We start from the raw sequence: 12,993 nt of genomic DNA, 5'->3' as shown, positions 1-12,993 counted from the left end.
GTGGCAATGCATCAGCAATCAGAACAACTGGACCTAGTCTCCACCTGGCTATGAGTTTGCAGAAGGACTTGGGCAGTTGAATTTCACTTTCTGCACCTTGGTGTCATCCTCTGTTCAAAAATGTGATGGTAACAGTGACCTCTAAGCTTATCCATGCTTATACCTAGCAGATAGTAGGTGATTACTAAATTCATTCTGAGCAGGCATAATGAATCACGCTATAACCTCTCCAATTCATTCCTTGTGTAATTGTTCAATTCCATGTCCACCCTCTTAAGCAGCAGAGAGTTTGGAGAGAAAGTTCATAAATACAAAGCAAGGACAGTTCTTGGGCACATGTGATGTGGAATATACATTTTTATTTTAGATACAGTTTCAGGCATCGTTGGAAGTGAAATTGTCCAAGAGAATGGTGCATAGAGCAGTACACGTGCTTACATGCTTAGTTGGCAGCAATGGTCTCCTGAATCCAGCTCACGTAGTTGCAGACCTTGGTGTAGACACCAGGTTTGCCTTTTAGAGCACAGCCAATGCCCCAGGAGACAATGCCCTGGAGCTCTCCGTTGCAGACCACAGGGCCACCAGAGTCACCCTGTGCAAGAAGGAAGAGGCAGTAAGAACTCCCAACTATGCCAAAATGGGAAAAAGGCAAAATGCAATTTCTCCATTACCCTGGTTCTCTTTTCCCAGGTTGCTAATTCTCTAGGAAGCACCTTCCCTTCCCTTGGAAATCCAATTCTCAATCTCTGTCTGCATGCCTCTCCTTTCTTCTCCCTCCTCCTAGTTCTGCTCTTTTCTTAGTTGCAGGCATGCAGGACCAAGAAGAGGTGAGGACTGATGAATGCAATGCTGCCCAGCTACTTGTGCCTTTTTTCAGAAAGCTTCCTTCTACAATATTGCTCCTCAGCAGGGCTCCTAGATGTCCTGTTTGTACATCATCTTCTGTGTATCTTTTGACTCTTGGTCCTAGCCATTAATGTCTCAAAAAGAAAATTAATCTTGATCCCAAATCTGTCCAAGGTCCCTTATAAGCCATCCCTAACACAGCTTTTCAATCTGTGTTTTGGGGAGGGAAACTTTGTGGAATGGCATGATGTTTGACTGGAAGGTATGCAAAGAAACTGACCTGGCAAGCATCCTTTCTACCCTGCATGTAGCCCAGACAGATCATGTTGCTGCTGATCCTCCCAGGGAAGGCATCGCGGCAAGTGCTGTCAGAGAGGATGGGAGCTTGAAGACACTGCAGGTCATCAGGAAAATTTTCTGATGGGCATGAGAGCAAAAATGGAAAAGTATTTCCCACAGGAATTCTGGAAATTTTCTTTCAATCTCCCCCCCCCCCCCCCCCCCCCGTCCCTCCCCACCCTCGCTACTCTCTCAGATTGCCAGTATCTTCTATTTTGAAAGAACAACTGTTATCTGGAATGACTTCCAAACAGTTTTAATCAACAAGTTGTTCTCTCTGACGTTAGCATCAGTGACTACAGATCTTAAATCTAGAGACTCTTTCTCAAGCAGTTCTCTGCTTTAGGCTGTACCAAATCCCTTTGTTCTGCTTACCTCCTCAGTTTCTACTTCTTTGCAAATCACTAATCACACTTCAATTGAATATCTGCCATCTTTATCATGGCTCATTTTTGTTGTGTTTCCAGAAAAAGCATCTTCCTAAGATTCCATATATCTACAAACCATCCTCTGGGAAACTTGCCTTGAGTGACAATTTAGGCTAACTGAACCTCTATATGTCTTTCACTTCTAGGATTTCCAGACTTGGTGCTTTTGTTTCAGGTGACACTTACCCCCAAAACTCCAGGTATTCCCCCAGCCAGAGATGAGGCACTGGGTATCAACATCCGCACAGGATTTTGGCAGAGAGATAGTAGACACACGGGAGTTGAGGGTGGCAGGTGAGCTCAGTTTAATCAGCATGATGTCATTATCAAAGTTTTGTTCATTGTATCTGGGGTGGCGGATGACCTTGGCTGAATTGATGAATTGCTCATCACCCTCAACAATTGCGATGTTGTGGTCTCCCAGATGCACCTGGATTTGGCTGGATTAAAGGACATAAAGTTCTTTAAGGACAACTTGAGCTTTTCCCCTTTCCCAGTTCACTCCAGTCATGAACATCAGCATGAACACTATACTCTGCAAGCATTTCCACACATAGAAAATTGTGCATTAAGGCAGCTCTACCCGACATGGTGCAGGTGACGGTAACTCTTACATGGGTGTCCCGACCACTACAGACTCACAGGCCCACCCTCTTGTTAGAAAGTTAAATATGTTTAGTTCCCAAGACTAAGTGATGCCAATAATATGATGGCAGGTGGAACAGGAATTTGGAGGTGACTCCTCAGCACCTGCTACTCCTCCTCTGGTTGAGATTACATATATTATATATTGAGATTACGTATTATTCTGGGAAGATGCACCAGGAATCAGAGATATGACAAAAATTTAAGGGGGCAGAATGAACTGTTTTTATTTTTAATCTTATACCGGAAGCTTCATGTGGATTATTTCCTCCATATGCCTTTTTACCCCCCTGGTTGAGCTGTAATGATTAAGAATATTTATGGATTCATGTTCTTAAGCTAGTTCTAAGTATTCCTCATCACTCACTAGTTCCCCCCACCCCATGTCTTCAGTACCATCACTTGGAAGGACATCAGGGAACTCTAAGTTTACCTTTCCATGTAAAATTCCCTCCATGCATTTTTCAGTACCTGGGAGGAATGATTAGCCTCCTAGATCTGAATGCCTGACCCTCAAGCATAACTGTGTAGTTTGCCCTGAGTGTTCTTTGGCAGTGCTTGGGCATGAGTTGATCTGAAAGAACAGGGAGGTGAAGACTGGTTACTTACGGCCTGTAGCAGTGAGCTGCAGACACCACCCACTGGGGATTGATGAGGGAGCCACCACAGAAGAGGTAGCCCAAGTTCAGGAACACCTGGTAGGGAACAGAATTCTTCTGACAGGTGTAGCCCCCAACGATCTTGTCATCATCCTCAATGGGGACAGCAACTGACAAGGAAAAGTGGAAACTTTTAAAATCAGTTAAACAGATCAGATCTATCTTGTAGTTTCCACTTACCGCTAAGTTTTTGCAGATGAGCCAGAAAAGAGAAGATGTTTTCCGTCACACATAATCAGGAAATGGTGATAGCATAATTGTTACATTTTATTTTTTCAAAATCTCATTATTCTATTTTTATTTTTTTTTATTTTTTATTTTTTTAAACATTTTTTTAAAGATTTTATTTATTTATTTGACACAGAGAGATCACAAGTAGGCAGAGAGAGAGAGAGGAGGAAACAGGCTCCCTGCTGAGCAGAGAGCCCGATGCGGGACTCGATCCCAGGACCCTGAGATCATGACCTGAGCCGAAGGCAGCGGCTCACCCCACTGAGCCACCCAGGCGCCCTCATTATTCTATTTTTAAAACATACCCAACATATACTATTATAAGTATCTAATTTTTAAATTTATGCTTTAAATTTGATAAACATACTTTTTTTAAAAAATGTATACACTACACCCTCACACACACAAAAACACACCTGGATCAGAGACTCTTGATGTAATAAATGCCCTGAACATTACTAAGGGTATAAAGAATACTTTTCAAACAAAACTTTGCTCAGCAGCCACACAAATAGATTCAATAAATTTTGCAGTAACCACGCTTAAGTTTATTTATGATAGTTTGTATAGAGTAGATAACCCCATGACATAGCACAAAGGAACCTTTTAGAAGCCATCTAAGAATGTTCCAGCCTAGAAGGAATTGGGAGTTTTGTACTCTTGTTCCCCCAGTTTTTCTTTTGGTTCTTGCCTCAAATTTTCATGACATGATTTAACAGAATATTATATTGTTTCCTTTCCAACATTTCCCCTTATCTCCATTTTCTTTCTAACATTTTAAAATTTATCCAGCATTCTAAAGTCTGCCCACTGAATTATTAAGATTTGTATGGCTCCCAAAGTCAATGCTTGTATTATACATACCCTATTGTTGAAGTATTTTAAAGTAATTTTGGGGAAGATATTTCCATATGTATAGACTAATGCATTGAATTTATACTCATCCAATTCAGGAAAGTTTCACTGTAAGATTTGTATAAAATTCAGTAGTATGAAAAGCCAGAAATAGACATTTTTCTTTCTTCTGATGATTAAATGATATGTTATTTTTCACCAGAGAGATTTCATTAGTGAGGAAATTGTAAAACCCAGCCCCTAGCTTTCATTCATGAGAAATGAAGTAGCTTCACTTGTCAAGATCCCTGTGAAGATGTCTGTTGGTGTAGAGGAGACTCTGGCTTTGACTTTCATAGCCTCTTCAGTGAGCCCAAGACTAGTCACTAGTCCCAATTTTATCTCCCAGTGATTAACTTCAAATGCTTAGAAAGGTCAAACCAACATCTCCTTAATGTTAACTATCCTTTCCTCTTCTCTCTTTCTCCATAGATTTTACCTTGAAATTCAGGGCAATTTCTGTCTCTTTATACTTTCTGCACTAAGTACTCTTGCTCACTATCATCTTTCCCCCACAAGGGAGATTGAATTATGTATAAACTTTTGTAGAACTGTAGTCCCTCCCCTTATGCTGGTGTTGGTTATTCTTGGTTAACCAGAGTCAGGAAGCAGATGATCCATTTTCTGATGTATCTTCTGAAGGTCATTACTCACCTAAAACCACATCACAATTCCTGTAACATTTACCCCACTTCATCAGGATAGGTAGGCATTTTATCATCTCACATGAGATGAGAAAGATGAGTACTAATGATGTACTGTGTGGTCACTAACATAACACAATAATTTAAAAAAAGGTGAATACAGTACAATAAGATATTTGAGAGAGACAGAAAAACATTGTCATATATCTTTTATTATAGTACATTGTTATAATTGTTCTAAGCTATTATTAGTTTTGTTGTTAATTCCTTCCTGTGCCCAGTTTGTAAATTAACTTTTAACATCGGTATGTATATGTGGTGAAAAAAACATAGTATATATAGAGTTCAGTACTATCTGTGGCTTAAGGCACCTACTGGGAGTGGAGGTCGGGACCACAGAATATAAGGGACTACTATATACACTGTCATTTCAATATTTTAAGCTTCTTGAGTACAAGAGTTTCTATTCCACATTCATTGTTGTCGTTCAGAGTACAAACTGCAAACAAAAATATCAGGGACACACACAGAATTACTTCTTATTATAGACTCACCAGCGGCTCCCAGCAGGGCAAGGAAGATGAAGGTCTTCATGGCTGCTCCCTAGAACTGGACTGGGGAGTGTGACGAACATCTCTCATCCATAGCTATTTATACCTCCTGGTCTGACATCAACACCCATGGCCATGGGTGCCAGAAAACTGATTTTGTTGGAAACTCACTGATCCAAGTTTAGAATTGAATTCTGTGAAAAACTGAAGATAATTCAGTATCAGATTTAAACATTAGCTTTTGTCTACTTTTCCAGAAGGTTATGGGAATGGAAGTTATAAACCCACCTGGTATGATTTGTTCCCCATAACAGAGAAATAAGTTGGAGTAAGTTCACAGAAGGGGGCTACGGGTGTCCTGTATACCAGACAAAATTCTTAGATACTTGGTTGTCTCAATTGTGAACTTTTATCTTGAGGACCAACTTGAACACTATTCTCTCAATGTTTAATTAATATTGGCTCTTTAACAATTATATAATTTTTCTGTGGTATCTCTGGTCTTGGATATCCATGTTACCTTTTCATTATTAATAGGGACACCTTGTTTCCTTGAGAAAAAAAATTATTCTGAATTGAAGCTATGATTGGTCTAGACAGAAGAGTGAAAGAATCACTTACATTTATTAGAACTTATTGTATATTTTACATATATAAAACATTGCATATATTAATTTAGTAATTCTTATTACAGCCCTAGAAGATACCTATTACTATCCCCACTTTACATGTGGAAAAACTGAGGCATACAAAATTGCAAGGACTTGACCAAAACCACATAGCAAGTATACAGTGGGGTCAGGATTCCAACCCAGGAAATCTAGCTTCAGAATCTCTTTTTAACTGCTGTACAGCACTTCTTTATTAAGTTTGCCACTTTCATCTGGACAGCATGATAATGCAGAAATCTTGTCCAATGATAATGGAATTCAAATTTATGGAGTACTTCTTATGTGTCAGGCATTGTGAATCGGATTTATATACATCATTTCTTTCAATCCGTAATAAATGTTCTAATTTTTACCATTTTATAGATGGGGAGGATGAAGCGTAGAGAAATTACATGTTTTGCTCAAAGTTTTATATACTTTAGTGATCAACACAACATTCAAACTAAAGCAGCCTCATTTCTGAGGCCATGGCCTTCTGCGTGATTGATGCCATAATCATATTTAAGGAGAACAATCGGAACTTGATCAAATTAAAGGATGCCTCTAGTGAGCAGATAGAATTCTTAGAAAAATCTAAGAAATGTGTTCCTGGAGCAGGAGTTGTCCTAATTAATGAGGCATGGCAGAAACTTCCAGAATAAGTGAATCTCAGGAAGAACTAACCTCTAGCTGCATAGAACCAGATTCTCCTCCTACATATCATAATGACCTACCAGGATGTTATGTCTGTTTTATCAAATCCTCCCTCCTGAGTAGATTGTTTCTTTTACATTTGAAATGTTGCTGATAAAAAGATGACTAACTAGAAGGCAGGACTGCATTTGGGACCAGGTAATTCTATGTTGTGGGGAACTGCCCTGCACTCTATAGGATATTTATCAGCATCTCTTGCCTTAATTACAAGTACCACTAGCCCTTCCTCCCAGTTGTGATAACCAAAATATCTCCAGACACTGGTAAATGTTCCCTCAGGGTCAAAATCATCCCCAGCTGGAAACAACTGATCTAAGGAGAAAAGATGGGCAAAGCAACTCCTAAGGCCATAGTCATGGGAATGTGCCTCAAATGTTAGGACAAGGTAGGCTCTCATTAACTACTAAATGAATGGCACATAAGGCAGGGAGTCACCCTTTTCTTATCCCAAATATCTCAGAAATCCTGATGTATCTGCTGACATTTTCCTCCCCTCTCTGTGACATGGCCTTTCTTTGTTGTCCCATCCTCCCTCTGTGACTATGCCCCCCAGACATCACTTGCCAATCTCCCTGCTTCTATATTTTTAAATTTAATTTAATTTTTTCATTTTTCCAAGATTCATTGTTTGTGCATCACACCCAGTGCTCCATGCAATACGGGCCCTCCTTGATACCCACTACCAGACTCACCCAACCCTCACCCTCCTCCCCTCCAAAACCCTCAGTGTGTTTCTCAGAGTCCACAGTTTCTCATGGTTTGTCTCCCCTCTGATTTCCCCCAACTCACTTCTCCTCTATAACTCCCAATATCTTCTGTATTATTCTTTATGCTCCACAAGTAAGTGAAACCATATGATAATTGACTCTCTCTGCTTGACTTATTTCACTCAGCATAATCTCTTCCAGTTCCATCCATGTTCATACAGAGGTTGGGGATTCATCTTTTCTGATGGAGACATAATATTCCATTGTATATATAGACACTATCTTCTTTATCCATTCATCTGTTGAAGGACATCTTGGTTCTTTCCACAGTTTGGTGACTGCGGCCATTGCTGCTATGAACATTGGGGTACAGATGGCCCTTCTTTTCACTACATCTGTATCTTTGGGGTAAATATCCAGAAGTGCAATTGCAGGGTCATAGGGTAGCTATATTTTTAATTTCTCAAGGAATCGCCATACTGTTTTCCAAAGTGGCTGCACCAACTTGCATTCCCACAAACAGTGAAGGGGGTTCCCCTTTCTCCACATCCTCTCCAACACATGTTGTTTACTGTCTTCTTAATTTTGGGCATTCTAACTGGTGTAAGGTAGTATCTTAATGAGGTTTTGATTTGAATCTCCCTGATGGCTAATGATGATGAACATTTATTTATGTGTCTGTTAGCCAGTTGTATGTCTTCTTTGGAGAAGTGTTTGTTCATATCTTCTGCCCATTTTTTGACATGATTATCTGTTTTGTGTGTGTTGAGTTTGAGAAGTTCTTTATAGATCTTGGATATCAGCCCTTTGTCTGTAGTGTCATTTGTGACTATCTTCTCCCATTCTGTGGGTTGCCTCTTTGTTTTGTTGACTGTTTCCTTTGCTGTGCAGAAGCATTTGATCTTCATGAGGTCTCAAAAGTTCATTTGCACTTTTTTTCCTTTGCCTTTGGAGAAATTTGATTGTTGTTGTTGTTTTGGAGACATGTTTTGAAAGAAGTTGCTGTGGCCGGTGTCCAAGAGGTTACTGCCTATGCTCTCCTCTAGGATTTTGATACCTGGGAATAAACCTAACCAAAGAAGTAAGGGATTTGTACTCGAGGAACTACAGAACACTCATGAAAGAAACTGAAGAAGACAAAAAAAGATGGGAAAGCATCCCATGCTCATGGATTGAAAGAAAAAAACATTGTCAAAATATCTATACTGCCTAGAGCAATCTATCATTTCAATGCCATCCCAATCAAAATTCCACGGCATTTTTCAAAGAGCTGGAACAAACAATACTAAAATTTGTATGGAGCCAGAAGAGAGCATGAATTGCTAAGGAAATGCTGAAGAAAAAAAACTAAGTGGGGGGCATCATGTTGTCTAATTTCAAGCTTACTACAAAGCCATGATCACCAAGACAGCATGGTACTGGCACAAAAACAGACACATAGAGCAGTGGAACAGAGTAGAGAGCCCAGCAATGGACCCCCAACTTGTGGTCAACTAGTCTTCCACAAAGCAGGAAAAAATATCCAGCGGAAATTTCAGTAAATGGTGCTGGGAAAATTGGACAGCTATATGTAAAAGAATGAAACTCAACCATTCTCCTTCCACCATACACAAAGATAAACCTGAAATGGATAAAAGACCTCAATGTGCGGCAGGGATCTATTTTAAACTTATTAAGGAATCTCCACACTGTTTTCCAAAGTGGCTGCACCAACTTGCATTCCCACCAACATTGTAAGAGTGTTCCCCTTTCTCCAAATCCTCTCCAACAAACATTGTTTCCTGTCCTATTCATTTTGGCCATTCTAACTGGTGTAAGGTGGTATCTCAATGAGATTTTGATTTGAATTTCCCTGATGGCTAATGATGATGAACACTTTTTCATGTTTCTATTAGCCATTTGTATGTCTTCTTTGGAGAAGTGTCTGTTCATATCTTCTGCCCATTTTTTGACATGATTATCTGTTTTTTGGGTGTTGAGTCTGAGGAGTTCTTTATATATCCTGGTTATCAGCCTTTTGTCTGTAGTGTCATTTGTGAATATCTTCTCCCATTCCATGGGTTGCCGCTTTGTTTTGTTGACTGTTTCCATTGCTGTGCAGAAGGTTTTGATCTTGATGAAGTCCCAAAAATTCATTTTTGCTTTTGTTTCCTTTGTCTTTGGAGACATGTCCTGGAAGAAGTTGCTGTAGCCAATGTCAAAGAGGTTACCGCTTATGTTTTTCTCTAGGATTTTGATTCTAAAGTGTCCCTCTGACATTCTTAGAGACTCACCAAACATCCAGATATGAAATGAATTTAATAAATCATCCCTTGCTCCCCATGTTCATGATGAGGAAGCTGTGATCCTCATAGAAGTTTCTGGCAAAGTCAGGACTCAGATTGAATCTCTGGATTTCCTCTGACATGTTGAACTTGATCTGAGCCCTGTGCTCCCATAAACAGTGACTGTTAAAAATACTCAGAATTTTGGGTTTGGGGAAATGGCTTACCACAAAGAACTACCCTTCCACACAGGAGTTACTAGAGACTTTGCCACTCTTTCTTGTGACTCCCATAAAACTCAGGATGACTCTCTTATTTACCTGTGACAAAACTAAACACAGATCTTTCCCTGCTTTACTTGAACCTGCTGAAGTGGCCAGAACTGACCCTCCCAACTCCCCATTCTTTGTCTCATGAGTGATTAGCTAAGCTTACAATTCCCTTTTCCCCTGAAACAGGTTAAACACAGAGAAAACAATTTTTGTTCAGCTGACTGAGAAGTCCTCTGACTGAAAACAACTATTTTTCTCAACGACAAATCTCCCCACCTGTAACACATTTATTTCTCCCTCTAGAAGTCTTAAGGCAAAACCATCCTGCTGAGACACTCTGATCTTTAGATCTGGGTGTTCTTACTGCAATAGTCTGAATAAAATCAATCCTCTTACTGTTCAGTTTTTGTCTTTGACATTTATGACTCTTCAGTGCCCTACACTCTTGTTTTAAGTTAGCCTTATAAGAGAACTTCTTAACTAAACCCCCTCTACAAAAATATGAAACAAATAGTGGGTTCTGTCAGGGATATTGGTCTACAATTTTCTTGTAATGTCCTACCTTCTCTGGCTTTGCTATTAGACTCACACTGGCTTCTTACAATGAGTTTGGAAGTGTTCCCTCCTCTTCAACTTTTTGGAAGAGTCTGAGAAGGATGGTATTAATTTCTCTTTAAATGTTCACTAGAATTTGCCAGTGAAAATGTCTGGTCCTGGGATTTTCTGTAGTGGGAGGTTTTTGATTACTGAGTCACTTTCTACTCCTCACCGATCTGTTCAGATTTTCTAATAATAAAGTGCTTACAACAGGGAGTTCTAATGGGAAATAGGAAATGTTACATAAATGCTTATTAAATGAAATGACTGTGACTTTAGTATCTCCATATTTTCCAGGCTTCTGGGGATGCCTTTCTTCCCCAATGTCCAAATATTTTTGTGAAGTCCTATATAGTGGTGAAGAGCAAGGACTCTGGGGTCTAGCTTCTAGGATTTGATTCCTGGCAGCAGGAATTACTAGCTGTCTTACATTGGAAAAATACAATTGACCTCCTAAGCTTCATGTAAGGAGGAATATTAATGCCTGTTTCATAATATAGTTGTGAGGCTTGAATATTACTTGAAAGTATGTAAGAAAGGTGTGACATGTTGAAAAAACTTAATAAGTACTGGTTGTGATGATATTGATGATGATTGTGTTTTTCACCCTGAATACTAAGAAGGAATAAACCTTCTGTGTATCTCTGGTTCACAGAATTGTGCATTTTGGCTCAGCCCTATCCTGGGGCATGCTGCTCCTAAAGTCAGCGATTCGAGGCTATTGAGCACCATCGGGACATCTGGAGCACCAGATGTCTGCAGCCTAATAATATAGCTCTCCCCGGAAATAAATTACTCTGCCCTCTCTTTGTAACTGTGTTTCATTTGTAACACACAGTGATGAATGTGAGACTCTGAACAGATGTGGGAGGATGAGGGTGGAGCTGATCCGTAATCCCAGCCTGCCCTGCACTGCACTCATTCTCAGCTGGCTTCCTTCCCAGACATGAATGTGGGTGATGGACTTTTGTAAGGTGGTAAGGGCTACGACTAAGTTTTGTGAAGTAAACAGCCTGGGAATTTTACTAAAAATGAACAATATATCTGCTCTGCAAAATGTACTACATTCTTTTTTTTTTTTCTAGTGTTCCAAGATTCATTGTTTATGCACCACACCCAGTGCTCCATGCAGTACATGCCCTCCTTAATACTCACCACCAGGCTCACCCATTCCCCCAACACCCTTTCCCTCTAAAACCCTCAGTTTGTTTCTCAGAGTTCACAGTCTCTCATGGTTCATGTAAATCTATTACATGTTTATTGAGAAAAATATAGGGAAAAAAACCAGCAGAAATATGTAACAACAATAAAAACCTCACTAATTATAACTCCACTTAATATTGCCCCCTATAGCACAATCAGCATTGCAATACTTCTGGCTCTGCCCATTCTCTATAATTTTCACTCAACAAAAAAAAGAGTTAATATTTTTTTTAAGAGCAAGCATTTAAGGCTATCAACAATATTGAGAGGAGGGTACAGAGATTTCCCATATACCCCATGGCCTCACCAGTGCATACCCTGTCCCATTTCCAACATCCCCACCAGAATGGTCCACTTACTACAAAGGATGAGCCTACACTGACACATTATTACCACTCAAAGTCCATAGTTTACCACAGTATTCACTCTTCTTGCTGTTGTATAGTCTATGGGTTTGAACAGATTTATAATGAATGAGATGTGTCCTTAGAGTAGCATACAGAGTATTTTCACTGCCCTAAAAGTCCTCTGACTTCTGACACTTGGAAACTGCTATTCTTTTTATTGACATCATGACTGTGCCTTTTCCAAAATGTCTTATTGTTAGAATCATACAATATGTAGCTCTTTCAGTTTGCTTCTGTCCCTTAGTGATATGTACTTAAGTTTCCTCCATGTCTTTTTGTTGCTTCATAGCTCATTTCTTTTTAGCATTGAATCATATTCCATTGGCTGGATGTCCCAGAGTTTATTTATCAATACACCTACAGAAGAGCATCTTGGTTGTTTCCAAGTTTTGCCAATTACAAATAAATTTTCTATAAATATCCATATGTAGCTTTGTGTGTAGAGACAAGATTTTATCTCAATTGTTGGATCATATGATAAGACTATGGTTAGGCAGAGTCCATAGCTGAGATGGGGTACAGATAAACAATGATCAGACTGAACTACTCAGAATGCATGACTATCTCCAAGATTAAGTAAAGACTTGTATTTCTCTCCATTAAATGAGACAGAACTTCTTAATTGACTTTTAAAGTACAACCAAAATAATACTAAATTAGTAAGTAAATGTTATTATTTTTAAAGGCCTTTGAACATTTTATTTCAATACCAAAATCACTTGCCATAAAAATTGAATGATGAGAATACTGACATTAAATAATGAATTAAATATTTTGGGGGGGGTAAAAGAAGCTTCTATTCATCTTATTAAACCAACTTTCCTCAGATGAATTCATCATGAGCATATGCTGAAATTTTTTGGTTATTAGTGGAAAAACTAACAAGTGGATTATGGTGTGTACCAGTCTGAAATAAACTTCCACATCTATCTCCAATATCTA

General features: G+C 39.3%; 1 protein-coding gene across 1 annotated transcript; it reads right to left on the bottom strand.

Annotated features, from left to right (window-relative positions):
- Nucleotides 1–442: 442 nt before the first annotated feature.
- LOC132014890 (serine protease 1-like) lies at nt 443–5,280 on the bottom strand. The gene is made up of 5 exons (XM_059395587.1): nt 5,241–5,280; nt 2,868–3,027; nt 1,800–2,053; nt 1,127–1,263; nt 443–592 (listed from the first exon to the last, which is right to left on the bottom strand). Exons 1-5 carry the CDS (start codon nt 5,278–5,280, stop codon nt 443–445), a joined length of 741 nt encoding a protein of 246 aa, XP_059251570.1.
- Between the last annotated feature and the right edge of the window lie 7,713 nt (nt 5,281–12,993).

The sequence above is a fragment of the Mustela nigripes genome, chromosome 4, assembly GCF_022355385.1.
Source record: "Mustela nigripes isolate SB6536 chromosome 4, MUSNIG.SB6536, whole genome shotgun sequence".
NCBI classification, from domain to species: Eukaryota; Metazoa; Chordata; class Mammalia; order Carnivora; family Mustelidae; genus Mustela; species Mustela nigripes.
The sequence above is the reverse complement of the archived record's forward strand: the minus strand, read 5'-3'. Positions and strand labels throughout refer to the sequence as shown.

What these genes read in the sequence shown, in the direction of transcription:
- LOC132014890 (XM_059395587.1), bottom strand. Translation starts at nt 5,280, where the DNA reads ATGAAGACCTTCATCTTCCTTGCCCTGCTGGGAGCCGCTG. An exon ending in GCAGCTCACTGCTACAGGCC is followed by an intron (nt 2,054 to 2,867) that starts GTAAGTAACCAG and finishes CCTTTAATCCAG; the next exon opens with CCAAATCCAGGTGCATCTGG. An exon ending in GTAGAAAGGATGCTTGCCAG is followed by an intron (nt 593 to 1,126) that starts GTCAGTTTCTTT and finishes CTTCTTGCACAG; the next exon opens with GGTGACTCTGGTGGCCCTGT.